Source organism: Pseudophryne corroboree, chromosome 1 (assembly GCF_028390025.1).
Source record: "Pseudophryne corroboree isolate aPseCor3 chromosome 1, aPseCor3.hap2, whole genome shotgun sequence".
In the NCBI taxonomy this organism is placed as follows: Eukaryota; Metazoa; Chordata; class Amphibia; order Anura; family Myobatrachidae; genus Pseudophryne; species Pseudophryne corroboree.
Window position 1 is genome coordinate 514,431,258 of NC_086444.1, and position 15,671 is coordinate 514,446,928.

Genomic DNA, 15,671 nt, shown 5'->3' on the forward strand with positions numbered 1-15,671 from the left:
TCAGGCTGGCATCCGTGGTCACCAGGACCCAGTCCTGAATGCCGAATCTGCGGCCCTCTAGAAGATGAGCACTCTGCAACCACCACAGGAGAGACACCCTTGTCCTTGAAGACAGGGTTATCCGCTGATGCATTTGAAGATGCGATCCGGACCATTTGTCCAGCAGATCCCACTGAAAAGTTCTTGCGTGGAATCTGCCGAATGGAATCGCTTCGTAAGAAGCCACCATTTTTCCCAGGACCCTTGTGCATTGATGCACTGACACTTGGCCTGGTTTTAGGAGGTTCCTGACTAGGTCGGATAACTCCCTGGCTTTCTCCTCCGGGAGAAACACCTTTTTCTGGACTGTGTCCAGAATCATCCCTAGGAACAGCAGACGTGTCGTCGGAATCAGCTGCGATTTTGGAATATTTAGAATCCACCCGTGCTGTTGTAGTACTACTTGAGATAGTGCTACTCCGACCTCTAACTGTTCTCTGGACCTTGCCCTTATCAGGAGATCGTCCAAGTAAGGGATAATTAAGACGCCTTTTCTTCGAAGAAGAATCATCATTTCGGCCATTACCTTGGTAAAGACCCGGGGTGCCGTGGACAATCCAAACGGCAGCGTCTGAAACTGATAGTGACAGTTCTGTACCACAAACCTGAGGTACCCTTGGTGAGAAGGGCAAATTGGGACATGGAGGTAAGCATCCTTGATGTCCAGAGACGCCATATAGTCCCCTTCTTCCAGGTTCGCTATCACTGCTCTGAGTGACTCCATCTTGAATTTGAACCTTTGTATGTAAGTGTTCAAGGATTTCAGATTTAAAATAGGTCTCACCGAGCCGTCCGGCTTCGGTACCACAAACAGCGTGGAATAATACCCCTTTCCCTGTTGTAGGAGGGGTACCTTGAGTATCACCTGCTGGGAATACAGCTTGTGAATGGCTTCCAATACCGCCTCCCTGTCGGAGGGAGACGTTGGTAAAGCAGACTTCAGGAACCGGCGAGGGGGAGACGTCTCGAATTCCAATTTGTACCCCTGAGATACTACCTGCAGGATCCAGGGGTCCACTTGCGAGTGAGCCCACTGCGCGCTGAAATTCTTGAGACGGGCCCCCACCGTGCCTGAGTCCGCTTGTAAGGCCCTAGCGTCATGCTGAGGACTTGGCAGAAGCGGGGGAGGGCTTCTGTTCCTGGGAAGAGGCTGTCTGTTGCAGTCTTTTTCCCCTTCCTCTGCCCCGGGGCAGATATGAGTGGCGTTTTGCCCGCTTGCCCTTATGGGGACGAAAGGACTGAGCCTGAAAAGACGGTGTCTTTTTCTGCTGAGAGGCGACCTGGGGTAAAAAGGTGGATTTCCCAGCCGTTGCCGTGGCCACCAGGTCCGATAGACCGACCCCAAACAACTCCTCCCCTTTATACGGCAATACTTCCATATGCCGTTTGGAATCCGCATCACCTGACCACTGTCTCGTCCATAACCCTCTTCTGGCAGAAATGGACAGCGCACTTACTCTTGATGCCAGAGTGCAAATATCCCTCTGTGCATCTCGCATATATAGAAATGCATCCTTTAAATGCTCTATAGTCAATAATATATTGTCCCTGTCCAGGGTATCAATATTTTCAGTCAGGGAATCCGACCAAGCCACCCCAGCACTGCACATCCAGGCTGAGGCGATTGCTGGTCGCAGTATAATACCAGTATGTGTGTATATACTTTTTAGGATATTTTCCAGCTTCCTATCAGCTGGTTCCTTGAGGGCGGCCGTATCAGGAGACGGTAACGCCACTTGTTTTGATAAGCGTGTGAGCGCCTTATCTACCCTAGGGGGTGTTTCCCAACGCGCCCTAACCTCTGGCGGGAAAGGGTATAATGCCAATAATTTTTTAGAAATTAGCAGTTTTTTATCGGGGGAAACCCACGCTTCATCACACACCTCATTTAATTAATCTGATTCAGGAAAAACTACAGGTAGTTTTTTCACACCCCACATAATACCCTTTTTTGTGGTACTTGTAGTATCAGAAATGTTCAAAACCTCCTTCATTGCCGTGATCATGTAACGTGTGGCCCTACTGGAAAATACGTTTGTTTCCTCACCGTCGACACTGGAGTCAGTGTCCGTGTCTGGGTCTGTGTCGACCATCTGAGGTAACGGGCGCTTTAGAGCCCCTGACGGTGTTTGAGACGCCTGTACAGGTAATAACTGATTTGCCGGCTGTCTCATGTCGTCAACAGTCTTTTGTAAAGTGCTGACACTATCACGTAATTCCTTCCATAAGACCATCCAGTCAGGTGTCGACTCCCTAGGGGGTGACATCACTATTACAGGCAATTGCTCCGCCTCCATACCATTTTCCTCCTCATACATGTCGACACAACGTACCGACACACAGCACACACACAGGGAATGCTCTGATAGAGGACAGGACCCCATTAGCCCTTTGGGGAGACAGAGGGAGAGTTTGCCAGCACACACCAGAGCGCTATATATATAAAGGGATAACCTTATATAAGTGTTTTTCCCTTATATAGCTGCTGTATAGATTTATCTGCCAATTTAGTGCCCCCCCTCTCTTGTTTTACCCTGTTTCTGTAGTGCAGGACTGCAGGGGAGAGTCAGGAAGCTTCCCTCCAACGGAGCTGTGAGGGAAAATGGCGCCAGTGTGCTGAGGAGATAGGCTCCGCCCCCTTCTCGGCGGCCTTTCTCCCGCTTTTTTAAGGAAAAATTGGCAGGGGTTAAATGCATCCATATAGCCCAGGAGCTATATGTGATGTATTTTTTGCCATCTAAGGTGTTTTTATTGCGTCTCAGGGCGCCCCCCCCCAGCGCCCTGCACCCTCAGTGACCGGAGTGTGAAGTGTGCTGAGAGCAATGGCGCACAGCTGCGGTGCTGTGCGCTACCTTATTGAAGACAGGACGTCTTCTGCCGCCGATTTTCCGGACCTCTTCAGTCTTCTGGCTCTGTAAGGGGGCCGGCGGCGCTGCTCTGGGACCCATCCATGGCTGGGCCTGTGATCGTCCCTCTGGAGCTAATGTCCAGTAGCCTAAGAAGCCCAATCCACTCTGCACGCAGGTGAGTTCGCTTCTTCTCCCCTTAGTCCCTCGGTGCAGTAAACCTGTTGCCAGCAGGATTCACTGAAAATAAAAAACCTAAAACTAAACTTTTTCTTAGAAACTCAGGAGAGTCCTAGAATGCACCCTTCTCGGCCGGGCACAAAAATCTAATTGAGGCTTGGAGGAGGGTCATAGGGGGAGGAGCCAGTGCACAAAAGGTAGTCCTAAAGCTTTTACTTTTGTGCCCAGTCTCCTGCGGAGCCGCTATTCCCCCATGGTCCTTTCGGAGTCCCCAGCATCCACTTAGGACGTTAGAGAAATTATTACTACTTGCTGTAATACTAAATCCTTTGTACCATATGCTATGTCTTTGATGCCTGTAAAGCACCTTGAATTCTATGGGACAAAGAACGCTATATAAATAAAATTATTATTCATTTGATTTTGACTCAGTCCATTATGCCTCTGCTGGCCCTGCCTGTCTTTTTTGTGTGATGTCCCTGGTCTTGATTTGTACTATGGCCCTCATTCCGAGTTGATCGGTCGCAAGGCGAATTTAGCAGAGTTACACACGCTAAGCCTACGCCTACTGGGAGTGTATCTTAGCTTCTTAAAATTGCGACCGATGTATTCGCAATATTGCGATTACTAACTACTTAGCAGTTTCAGAGTAGCTCCAGACTTACTCTGCCTGTGCGATCAGTTCAGTGCTTGTCGTTCCTGGTTGACGTCACAAACACACCCAGCGTTCGCCCAGGCACTCCCACCGTTTCCCCGGCCACTCCCGCGTTTTTTCCGGAAACGGTAGCGTTTTCAGCCACACGCCCCTGAAACGCCGTGTTTCCGCCCAGTAACACCCATTTCCTGTCAATCACATTACGATCGCCGGAGCGAAGAAAAAGCCGTGAGTAAAAATACTTTCTTCATAGTAAAGTTACTTGGCGCAGTCGCAGTGCGAACTTTGCGCATGCGTACTAAGCGGATTTTCACTGCGTTGCGATGAAAAAGAACGAGCGAACAACTCGGAATGAGGGCCAATATCTGTTCACTTGTGCACAGTCTTCTATCTTGTTGATTCAGCTAAACATTTTTTGGATACGCAGTTTTGTATCAAACACTTTATATGCGATTGTATTTTGTATGTCCTTGTGCATTATTGTGTATTCCTCAAATTTTTCTTACATTAAGTTTGTATACTGATTTACTTGTCATACTTTTAATACGTATACTCAATTTCTTTTATTTCTGTTATTCCGTTGTTGATTTTTTCTCTTTGAGTTATTAAAAATTTCAATAAAAATCCTTGATTAAAAGAAAGTAGTAAAGGGTCCAGATAGTCCAGGCAGGCCCGTAACTAGGTGTGTGCCAGTGGTGACTTGCACACAGCACAATGGCACTGTCGGTGCACCATCTGGCAGTACCACCTGCACGGCCGCTACCCGCTCTTTCTCATTGCCTCCCGCTGCTGCAGCGCTGAACTGCACGCAGGGAAAGGGGAGGGGGTTTCTGATCATTTTTTAATATAAAGAAGCAGGAGCTGTGGGCTGTTATTTAAGCCCTGCAACCGATGGAATTTGGGGACTCTATCTGCCAGAACGTGTAAAAGGGTACTCTGTCAGCCGTAATGAGTAAAAGTAGACTCCACCTGCCATAATGTATAAAAGGGGACTCTACCTGCCGTAGTATGTAAAAGAGGACTCTACCTGCCGTAATTTGTGAAAGGGGACTCTACCTGCTGTACTGTGTAAAAGGGACCTCTGCCTGCATAATGTGTAAAAGGGGACGCTGCCTGACGTAATGTGTAAAAGGGGACTCTGCCTGCCGTAATGTGTAAAAGGGAGCTCTGCCTGCCGTAATGTGTAAAAGGGAGCTCTACCTGCCATACTGTGTAAAAGGGGACTCTACCTGCCTAATGTGAAAAAGGGGACTCTTCCTTCTGTAATGTGAAAAAAAGGACTCTGCCAGCTGTGCTGTGTAAAAGGGAACTCTAGCTGCCATACTGTGTAAAAGGGGACTCTACCTGCCATAATGTGTAAAAGGGAGCTCTGCCTGCTGTAATGTGTGAAAGGGAGCTCTCCTTGCCATAATGTATAAAAAAGGGAGCTCTGTCTGCCGTAATGTGTAAAAGGGGACTTTACCTGCCGTAATGTGTAAAAGGAGGCTCTACCTGCCATAATGTGTAAAAGGGAGCTCTGCTTGCTGTACTGTGTAAAAGGGAGCTCTACCTGCCGTACTCTGTAAAAGGGGACTCTACCTGCCGTAATGTGTAAAAGGAAACTCTGTCTGCCAAACTGTGTAAAATGGAACCCTGCCTGCGTAATGTGTAAAAGGGGACTCTACCTGCTGTACTGTGTAAAAAGGAACTCTGCCTGCCGTAATGTGTAAAAGTGATCTCTACCTACCGTAATGTGTAAAAGGGTACTCTGCCTGCCGTAATATGTAAAAGGGAGCTCTGCCTGCCGTAATGTGTAAAAGGGGACTCTGCCTGCTGTAATGTGTAAAAGGGAGCTCTGCCTGCCGTAATGTGTAAAAAGGAGCTCTGCCTGCCGTAATGTGTAAAAGGAGACTCTACCTGCCGTAATGTGTAAAAGGAGACTCTACCAGCCGTAATGTATAAAAGAGAGCTCTACCTGCCATACTGTGTAAAAGGGGACTCTACCTGCTGTAATGTGTAATCACGGCTACCTCCTCCCGGTGGCGGCCTTCCGGACACTGTCCGGGCTTGCAGTGGCACCTGATCACTGGCTGGTCCGTGGTTGGCGCCGCCCCCGCCTGTTTCTTTTCCAAGTCAAAAACTGCCCCATTCCTCGCCCGGGGCCATGGGGTACTGGCCTCCAACTCTAATAGTAGCCTTGGCTGGTTGGAGAAGACTCACATACTGTCCATACCAGGAGTTGACCATAACTCTACTGACCCTTTAACTGTAAAGACTCTGGGGTTTATTTACTAAGATTCGTAATTTTCAGAATCATGTTCAAGTTCAATCACGACTGACATCGACAGTGTAAATTTGCAACTTTTTGAATTGATTACGACTAATTTACTAAGCTGTCGTATTCGTATTTTCCGTATCTTCCGATGTCGATGTCATTCGTGCTTTTCTGCTGTAGATTGCGGCCGCGTTTGCTATTTCGCGGCCGCGTTGTTGTGTTTTTTTACGACTGCGTCACAAGTCTGTTACGGCAGTGATTTGGAATTTGCTGCCGCGTTTTTACTCCTAAGTTTCGTTTTCGTCACGCGGCCGTGATTGGTTGTATTCGTGAAGGAGGAGTGTCTGTGCATGTTACTATAAAAACGCCCCAAACACTCCGCACCTCGTGGGTTTAGCTAGTGGAGAGGAGAGAGGAAGGTGTATTTGGAGTTGGTGAGTTTGGTGGAGTTTTTGGTGGATTTGGAGAGGAGTTTGGTGATTGTTGAGTGCTGTACTGTGTGTGTTAGTAGTCTTGTGATCTTTGTAGTATTGTTTTTTCACAGTTTGTAAACTTTTTTGTCCTTGTTTTTTTTTTTCAGTCTTTTGTCATTGTTTGTGAGTGAGTGAGCGTGTGTGTTGGCTGTGTGGTGTGTAGTAGGAGTAGTGGAGGAGTGTGTTTTGTGTTTTCATTTTTCAGTGTTTTATGTTGTTTGTCATGTCCGACTCAGAGGTCAGTGTGGTGGCGGAGGTTAGTGAGGTGGCGGAGGTTAGTGAGGTGGAGGCTGGTAGTGAGGTGGAGGCTGGTAGTGAGGTGGAGGCTGGTAGTGAGGTGGAGGGGGGTAGTGAGAGGGAGGAGGTTAGTGAGGAGGAGGAGGAGGGGGTGCCTGTTGCTGTATTTTCCAGTGATAGTGATGGTGTTGTGGCTCCGCAGCCACGCACCACTACCAAGACTGGCAGGAATATAAAGTTCAGCTATGCTGAAAACATGGCGTTGGTGCGTGAGCTGATGAAGCACCATCGCCAATTGTTTGGTCAGGATGCTGCCAGGGTGTCCTCCCGCAGGAAGTCTGCCCTGTGGGGGCAAGTCATACTTGCTGTGAATAGTGAGGGTGTGGTGAGGCGGACAGAGGACACGTGCCGCAAGCGATTTTATGATATTAAGCGGCGTGTCAAGGCCAAGATGGCCAAAGAGTCCAAATCTGCACGGAGAACCGGAGGTGGGCCACCTTTACGTGTAAGCTATCGGGACTGGGAGGAGCCTGTGCGGGCATTGATTCCTGGCGAAGTGGTGTCTGCTACTCATGTCCGGGATTCGGACCGACCCACGCAGGATGGTAAGTTTGATTTGTAATATTGTTCTTAAAATGTCTGTAAAATGTAGATAATATCATTTTTAAAGTGTAAAGGATGCATTTTTTAACACAAAACAGATTGCAGGCCTATGCTCCCTTAAGGTGTGTTTGTGTTTAGAATGTGCTTTTTTCTCCTTGCTTTAGCAATTTTTTCAATTTAATTTAGTGCCAAAACATGTGCAGTGTTTTATAAAAAATGAATTTTTTTTTGGGTCAATTTTTGGCGATAATGCTTGAACATGTGTGTTTGTTTAAAATCAACAAAAGGTTTTTTTCTGAAACTAACTGAAAAGCGGGGCAATTTTTTTTACATTACATTATTAAAACATTTGCAAGTACTCAATCTCTGCAATATCTGAGGCAAAAATCTAATTTTTAAATAATTTATTGTGTGCCACATCAAGTACATTTTGAAATTCAACTCAAAATCATGAATCTAGAAGCTCTTAAGCTTAAATATTTGGTTTAAACAATACCTAATAGATGCTTACAGTACATTAATGGTTTTCAGTGGGTCATTTTTCTAAAAACATGGTAATAATGTTGGGGTCACTTTTTCAACAGTCACACAGACCAGCCGCCCAGACAGGCCTCAGACAAGTCAGGATGAGGCTGGGATTGCAGGTAAGTCTTCACTGTAGTCACATATTCTGTAAACACATAGAAGTACAAAATATTAATTTTAAATTTTGCACCTAGGTTCTGCTTCTGGAAGCCGACCTCCTGTAAGGCGGCCATCACAGGGCTTGGGCCACTTACCCAGGAGGCCAACTAAGACACGGCGTCTTGGCTCGGATTCAGCACCTCCATCATCCCCACCCAGGCGAAGACTTTCGGCAGTGTCACCCCAGCCACCACTGGCACTATTGGCGAGTTCGCAGAGTGATGAGCCCAGATCACCTCAGTTATCTGGTGAGTAAAAACATAAATTAAACACATAAGCAATAATATACACAGTACACTTAATATGTTGTTAGTTGGTTTGGAGTTTACATGTTTTCAACAACAAGCAATGTGATGTAACGTCTTCAATTGCTAAAGGTGCTTTAATCAAATTATATAAGGTCTTAGTGGATGGTCTCGACAACCTATTTGTAGGAAAATATCAGATTTGAGTAAAAATTAAGCACACACACGTTCACATTTTCCAAAAATATGAATACAATTAAATTTTGGCCCAAAAAAAACCACACCATTATAGTGTTCACACATCGCCCCTGTCCAGTATGTAGATGGCTTACTTGCTCTGCTCCTCTGGACTATACAGGTAAGTAGTCTATATCGTGGTGAGGGGAGGGAATCTAACAGTGTAATGGTGTGGAGGGGAGTTAGTTAGGTGATGAATATGCAAATCTGTCTATGTTAGCGCCTGTGTTGGTATATTTTTAACAATAGCTTTAAAATTGTTAAAGTTGTGAAAATCAAGTGTTAATAATTCAAAAATGGAGTATTATGAATGTATTAATGTGTTGCATTAGCCATGAAAATTTTAAAATAATAAAACATTGCATGTTGCCCACCCCATACAGAGCACAACTTGATGTCCGCCGTGGACCAGCAGGGCCCAGACCAACAGCCATCCATCACACTGCAACTTACAGCTGTTGACCCAAGCCTGCCAATACAGTTGCAGGATATACCCCAAGCATCCATCAGTCCCCAACTGGCACAAGCTCCGCCCCCAAGCCAAATTCCAGACGAATTTTGGGCCAGTTGGACAAGCCAACAGGCCCAAAGCAATGCCAGCCTGACCCAACATACACAACACCTTGCCAGTCTGCCCCATCATCTACCGCGTATTAGTCGCAACTCGGGCAGACTGATAGTACAAGTAGGGCGAATGGCTACCTCAATGGAGCAAATTAGGGCTGAAAACAGCCAAATGAATGCACATTTATCCCGCATTATAGATGAGCAACAGCGCCATCAGCAGGCACTCGTTCAGCTCATTCAACACAATCAAGTGGTGAATGAGTCCTTATCCAGGATTGTAGCCAGCCACACTGCTACTAACACTCAGCTGATTGCAAGTTTAAATAATTTGAGCAGCAATATTTCTATGATGGGAGCTCAGCAAGTAACCTCCAGCTCGGGGACCACGACCCCTATCCAAACGCCAGTAACCTCCCCTGTTCGGCGTTCCTCAAGAGCACGTGCCAGTGAGCCAGCACCCAGCACACACAAGCGAAAAAAATAACAACAATCTTTTTGGAAAAATAAATACAAAAATTTGTCTAAAAAACACATTCCTGTGTCCGTCTCCAAAATTTATGAAGCTGGTCTGTATGTATGTATGTATGTTTTTCCACGGTAATGACTGTAAATGTTTTGTTAGCATCAACTAAGCACAATGGACACACCACTATAAACAACAAACAGTAAGTAACAAAACACACAATAGAAAGTAGAGCAAAGTGTTTAGTGAAGGATAATTACAGCATAATAAAACTGACCTGTAAAATATCGCAGGATCACTTCTTGACGTACCTGCCTCCCTACATTTGTACTCACACTGTCACCAGATGGATCTAACTCCTCTGCTTGCTGACTGCTTTCTCCCTCACCATGTGCCAGATGTTGACTTAAACACAGATTATGGAGAAAACAGCAGCAGAACACAATTCGAGTCACCTTTGAGGGACTATACAACAAAAGGCCACCAGATTTATCCAGACACCGAAAACGTGACTTCAGCACCCCAAAACATCTTTCTATCACATTCCGCGTAGCCTTATGTGCATGATTATAACTGTGTTCAGCAGGAGAATCAGGTTGGGACAATGGAGTAAGGAGCCAAGAGTAGCAGCCGTAACCCCCATCACCTGAAAAACATATATAGTCAACATTAGGACATATGTTAGATTATTCTTTCACCTCCTCCAAACTCTAGGTTGTGGTTAAAAGACAGACACACAAAACATTTTCAACATACCCAACAGCCAGCCATCAGGCATTTGTCCCTCCTCAAATTTCTCGAAGAGCGATGACTGACTGAGGATGAAGGAGTCATGGCAGGCACCAGGGTAACCTGCAACAACACTCATAATTTTTAAATTTGCATCACAGACCACCTGGACATTAGTTGATTGATCCATATGCCTATTAGTATATATATACTGGCGGCCCTTAGGTGATCTCAGCTGAACGTGTGTGCAATCTATGGCCCCCAGCACATTGGGCATGCCAGCAAGCTCATAGAAAGCTACCCTGACAGCACTCCACTCCGACTCCTCAGTAGGGAAGCAGATTGAGGCTTTAATGTGTGGCTCCAACACATCCAAAACCTGAGTGGACATTAAAGAAGCTAAGGTGAGTGTCATGTTAGGTATTCTCTACAATACTGTGGTGTTTCAACTTACACAAGCAACACTTAGCCATAACCGCATATGTATTTTTATACTCACCTGCATCAAATATCTTGAAAAGGTGGGCTGTGAGATCCCAATGACGTCGCCTGCCACAGCCTGGAAGCTCCCAGTAGCCATAAAGTGTAACACAGCCAGGAGTTTGTGTAGGCCTGAGACAGAGCGAGAGCGTGCTGTCTCAGGGTCTATGCCCAGTTTGACAAGGTCATACAGGTGGAAAATGTTGTTTCGATTTAGGCGGAACATCTGTATGACCCTATCATCGGACAATGCATTTAAGTTTAAACGCCCTCTAAATAAACGAGGCTGGCGCAGCCTCCGCGGTACCTGGACAACCTGTTGGCCATGTTCACTTACCTGGTCCTGATTCCTGGAAGCCTCATGGAGCAGTCTAACGTATCCCACAGCCAACAAAAAACCATTGCCACACACCACAGCCGCCATTTCAGAGTGAGAGAAGTTCAGAATGTGCCTGAAACACTTTTATAGGCCCAAAAAATCAGGTGTGAGTAATGGATAATTAAGTACACATGTAAACGCGGTTTCCAAAGGCTGGCGCGTTTTTTTTTAGGAAAAAAATGCGAATCGTAATTTTTCGCGGCCGCGAAAGCATTTTCGCGGCAGCAAATACAATTACGAATGGTTAGTAAATGACCGAGATTCATATCTAAACAGGCGTAATTTGACCGATGGTGTATTCATTCGTAATTTTGTACTTGGACTTGCAAAAAAATACGAATGCCCTCATCACTGCCGTGATTACTGTTTAGTAAATGACCGAGATGCCACTTTGAAGAAAAAATGCCATCTCGGTCAAAATCGGGAGCTTAGTAAATATACCCCTCTGTGTCAAGTTTTAGCGGCCTTTAAGTCAGATTTATCTCAAGATTTAACTGCAGCTATTCGCGAGGTTAAAGTGGAGTTAACTGCTCTCGGAGACAGAACTGATCATTTAGAACGCAAAATGGAAGAATTAGTGGCCTCGCACAATGATCTTATAAATGCTCATGACCATCAACGGGCCGAAATGGAAGCATTCAAAGACAAAATAGTGGATATAGAGGACCGTTCGCATAGGAACAATATTAAAATACGTGGAATTCCTGATTCTGTCTCCAATTCGGAATTACTAGACTACGCAACATCCTTGATTCGTAAGCTGCTACCGACAGCAGACGTAAAAGACCTACTGATTGATCGGATTCACTGTCTTTCAAGATCACAGTCCTCGTCGACTTCTTTCCCTAAGGACACTCTACTTAGAGTACATTTTTTCACTATCAAGGAATGTCTTTTTTTACGTGCTGCTCGAGATGCAGAAGACTCTAATGTCTTGGGAGGTTTATAGAATAAACTGGAGAAAAAGAAACTCGTTTTTTGGGGGCACTCATTGGAAAATTTTATCACATAAAATGTAACTTTTAATTCTTACGTTTAAAATAGTATACCACAAGACAAGACAAAGACATTGACATACAGTATACACATAAATAACCTAAAACCACACCCATGATTCCGTGTGGAATTTTAGATAGTTTCAGGTTGGGAGATAGATACAACTGGTTGGGTGTCACTTATAGTTGATAATATCAGTATAGAGGATTACACATGCCACAGCCAAAATTTCCCAAACCACACCAACAATTCCGTGTGGATTTTTGGGTAGTGTCACATTTGCCAGTAAATATGGCTGATTGAGTGTCAATCAATTCACAATATCAGTGTAAAAAGATTACAGACACCACAGCCAATTGTTAGTTCAAAATATCAGTGTAAAAGATTACACATGCCACAGCCAAATTTTCCCAAAGCACACCCTCAATTCCGTGTGAATTTTTGGATAGTATCACGTTTGGCAGTGAATAAGGCTGGTTGAGTGTCAATCAATTCACAGTATCAGTGTAAAAAAATTACAGACACCACAGCCAATTATAGTTGAAAATGTCAGTGTAAAGGATTACTTATGCCACAGCCAAAATTCCCCAAACCACACCCACAATTCTGTGTGGATTTTTTAGATAGTGTCACATTTGGCAGTGAATATGGCTGGTTGAGTATCAATTAATTGATCATATCAGTGTAACAAAGATTTCAGGCACCACAGCCAAAACTCCCTATAAATCACGTGATATATTATCTCATGTAGAGGTATTTGCGAAGTAATATAGCACCATTCAAACATATAGGATGCAAATATCCATAGTGCAAGCAGAGATTATTGTAAAAAGTGCAGATACTGTAAAATTCACCCAGTGCAGTATAGGGGTTCGCACAGTAATAGCATATTTAATTTATAGTAAGCATATTCATTGTATAAAGCTCACTGTTCCACATCTAAGGTGTTTCAAAAGAGTCCTCTGTTGTAATTTCGATGTTATTACACAGGGATACTTTGTATAAATCTATGTAGCTTCCGGTTTCGGGCGTCGCATGGAAGGCTGCTGCTGAGCTGAGCTCCCGGAGCCCCCTGCCTATTTGTGCCCTTTCACGGCCGAAAAGCCTCCCGCGATCGACCCGCTGGGTCCCTGTGCCGCCCGTGACCGCCCTCCAGCGCATGGAGAGCTACTTCACGCCGCTCATGCCACGCTCTAAGACCCAGAAGGAGAAGGAGAGGGAGCAGCGCCGCACGGAAGCTAAAATGGCGGCGGACGCCGCAGCAGGTACTCCGCGCACTGAGTTAGCGGCTCCCCCGGTCCCAGGCTCCCCAAGCGCTCCCATATCTACCCCTGATGCGGCACCCTCTTCTCCCCTCCTGCTATATGATATACCGGGGGTTAGAAGCCCCCCCTTGCCTGTACTGCATTCACATGCTGACTCAGACTCTCCTATTACTTATACTGCAGGCAATAAAAGAAATGATGGGGCCACTCCTGAAAGAACAGACCGCTGATATAAACAGGCAATTAGCTCAGCTCTCTCAGAGACTCTCCACTACAGAACACAGAATGGGGGGATGTTTTGCGGATATTGCTAATTTGAAGAAGGCTGTGAGTCTCAACACCAAGGCCTGCTACCACTTACACAATAAGACAGACGAACTGGAAAACAGGGCCATACGACAGAATCTACGTATCATAGGGCTGCCAGAAACAGTGAAAGGCTCCGAATTGCTTATTTTTGTTCGCGATACCCTGCCAAGTTTACTGCAAGTTAGCAATGAGTGCGCTGATATTGTTATAGAGAGAGCCCACCGCCTTGGCCCGTTCCGGTCACAAGAGGGCAGCAGACCCCGGGCTGTGATCTTCAGGGTCTTAAATTACTTGCATAAGGAAATTCTTTGGCAAGCCTCCCGCAAGCAGCGACATATTTCTTGGGAAGGGCACTCTCTTTTAATATTTCAGGACTATTCGGCTGAGCTGACGAAGCCCAGGAAAGAATTTCCCCCCCTCTGCTCGAGGCTTATCCGGGAACACCAAAAGTTTGCGCTGCTGTATCAGGCGAGACTGCGTATCTATAGAGATGGCTCATTTAAAGACTTCCTCTCTGTGCAGGACGCAGAAGCGTTTCTGCACTCACCAGATGATGACTCTCACTCACAGGACTAATGTGTTCCTAACATCTCCGAAAATGGCCGTCTCTAATACGTGTGTTTCATGATGTCACTTGGTTACACCTTCTTTTGCTCTGATACCATTGTTGATGTCGCCACTAAGTTATGTTGATACCAACCGTTATATTGCCTATGCTGTTCATGAGGACCGTTTCGTATGTTCCTATTATGTGGATCCTGGTCCCTGGTTTGGGATACCGCTGCTGTTGTTATACTGCGATCGGCGGCCCTGCTGTGGTTTTTATAGTTTTGCAGGTGGTCCGGCTGTTATTTGTCCACGTAACGGGCTCCTTACTGAGATGGGTTGATATGCACACGCTTGTTCAAAAAGGGCGTCGCGGTGTGCGGTGGGCGGGCCAGCGGTGGGATTGTATTGATAGTATTTTTGGGGGCCCTCCTGGCAATTTTGCTGTGTGCACTCTGTTTAGCGACTATGTTAGGGCTACTCAGCCGGAATGTCAATATGCGTTTTATGCTGTTTTTGTTCTTCTTTCAATCACTGTCCTTTCTCTCTTTCTGTCCCTGTTCTCTTCCTCCCCCCCTCTCTCTCCCAGGACAGCGGTCCCTTGGCTAGGTATTTTTGTCCCCTATAAAGAGGTGACGGTTATTGCTGGTCTCCTATTCTTTCTGTTCCTTTCCTTCTGGGCTTATGTCTTCTCTTAAGATCTGTAGTTGGAATGTGGGAGGATTAAACTCCCCACAGAAAAGGAAAAAGGTGCTCATATATTTGCAAAAGCTTCATGTAGACCTGGTATTCCTGCAGGAGTCCCACCTCTTATCCCAGGACACCCACAGACTGAATGCCCTGGGTTGGAAGGTCATAGCCTCCGCATCCTTCTCAAAGAAAACCATGGGAGTTGTAATCATTGTTAAACAATCTGTCCCAGTAGAGGTTAAGTTTACTCTTGCCGATGATGGGAGTAGATGGGTCATATGCCAGATATCTTATAATAGTCAATTGTATACACTGTGTAATGTTTACGCTCCAAATGTCTACAGCAAACGCTTTCTGCAAACTATTCTTACCAAGCTTACACCGATGGCGGATACCCTGCTTCTTGTGTGTGGAGACTGGAATTTGATTTCCTCTAAACATTTAGACAAACAATTCCCATCTGAACATGGGAATAATCCGCCGAAATCTGGAGTGCCCGCCGTGGCTAGGAAGTTACAGCTGTTGGACATTTGGAGGGTTAACATAGAATTTAACATAGAATTTGACGGCAGATAAGAACCACTTGGCCCATCTAGTCTGCCCCTTTTTTTTTATCCTTTAGGCCAGGGGTGTCAAACACATGGCCCGCGGGCCAAATCCGGCCCGCCAGACCTCGTCTGATGGCCCGCGGTGCCGCCGCCAGCCTTGCAGCCTCCCCTTTTTTTTTTTCAATGAATTTACTCCGTGCCTTACCTTCCGGGACCTGGCCCGACTTCTTCCTGCCCCGCACTGCT

At 45.9% G+C, this 15,671-nt stretch overlaps 1 protein-coding gene and 1 long non-coding RNA gene across 2 annotated transcripts; one reads left to right on the top strand and one right to left on the bottom strand.

Annotated features, from left to right (window-relative positions):
- Positions 1-6,853: 6,853 nt before the first annotated feature.
- LOC134911179 (uncharacterized) lies at positions 6,854-9,553 on the top strand. The gene is made up of 4 exons (XM_063919523.1): positions 6,854-7,289; positions 7,872-7,931; positions 8,007-8,219; positions 8,837-9,553. Exons 1-4 carry the CDS (start codon positions 6,941-6,943, stop codon positions 9,502-9,504), a joined length of 1,290 nt encoding a protein of 429 aa, XP_063775593.1. The 5' UTR covers positions 6,854-6,940; the 3' UTR covers positions 9,505-9,553.
- LOC134911285 (uncharacterized) lies at positions 7,699-8,904 on the bottom strand. The gene is made up of 3 exons (XR_010176480.1): positions 8,828-8,904; positions 8,067-8,216; positions 7,699-7,957 (listed from the first exon to the last, which is right to left on the bottom strand). It is a non-coding gene; the product is annotated as an uncharacterized LOC134911285 (long non-coding RNA).
- Positions 9,554-15,671: the final 6,118 nt, after the last annotated feature.

Excerpts from the sequence above, each read along its gene's own strand:
- LOC134911179 (XM_063919523.1), top strand. The coding sequence starts at position 6,941 with ATGGCGTTGGTGCGTGAGCTGATGAAGCACCATCGCCAATTGTTTGGT. Across the intron at positions 7,932-8,006 it reads GGATGAGGCTGGGATTGCAG|GTTCTGCTTCTGGAAGCCGA; the intron begins GTAAGTCTTCAC and ends TTTTGCACCTAG. Across the intron at positions 8,220-8,836 it reads CAGATCACCTCAGTTATCTG|AGCACAACTTGATGTCCGCC; the intron begins GTGAGTAAAAAC and ends CACCCCATACAG.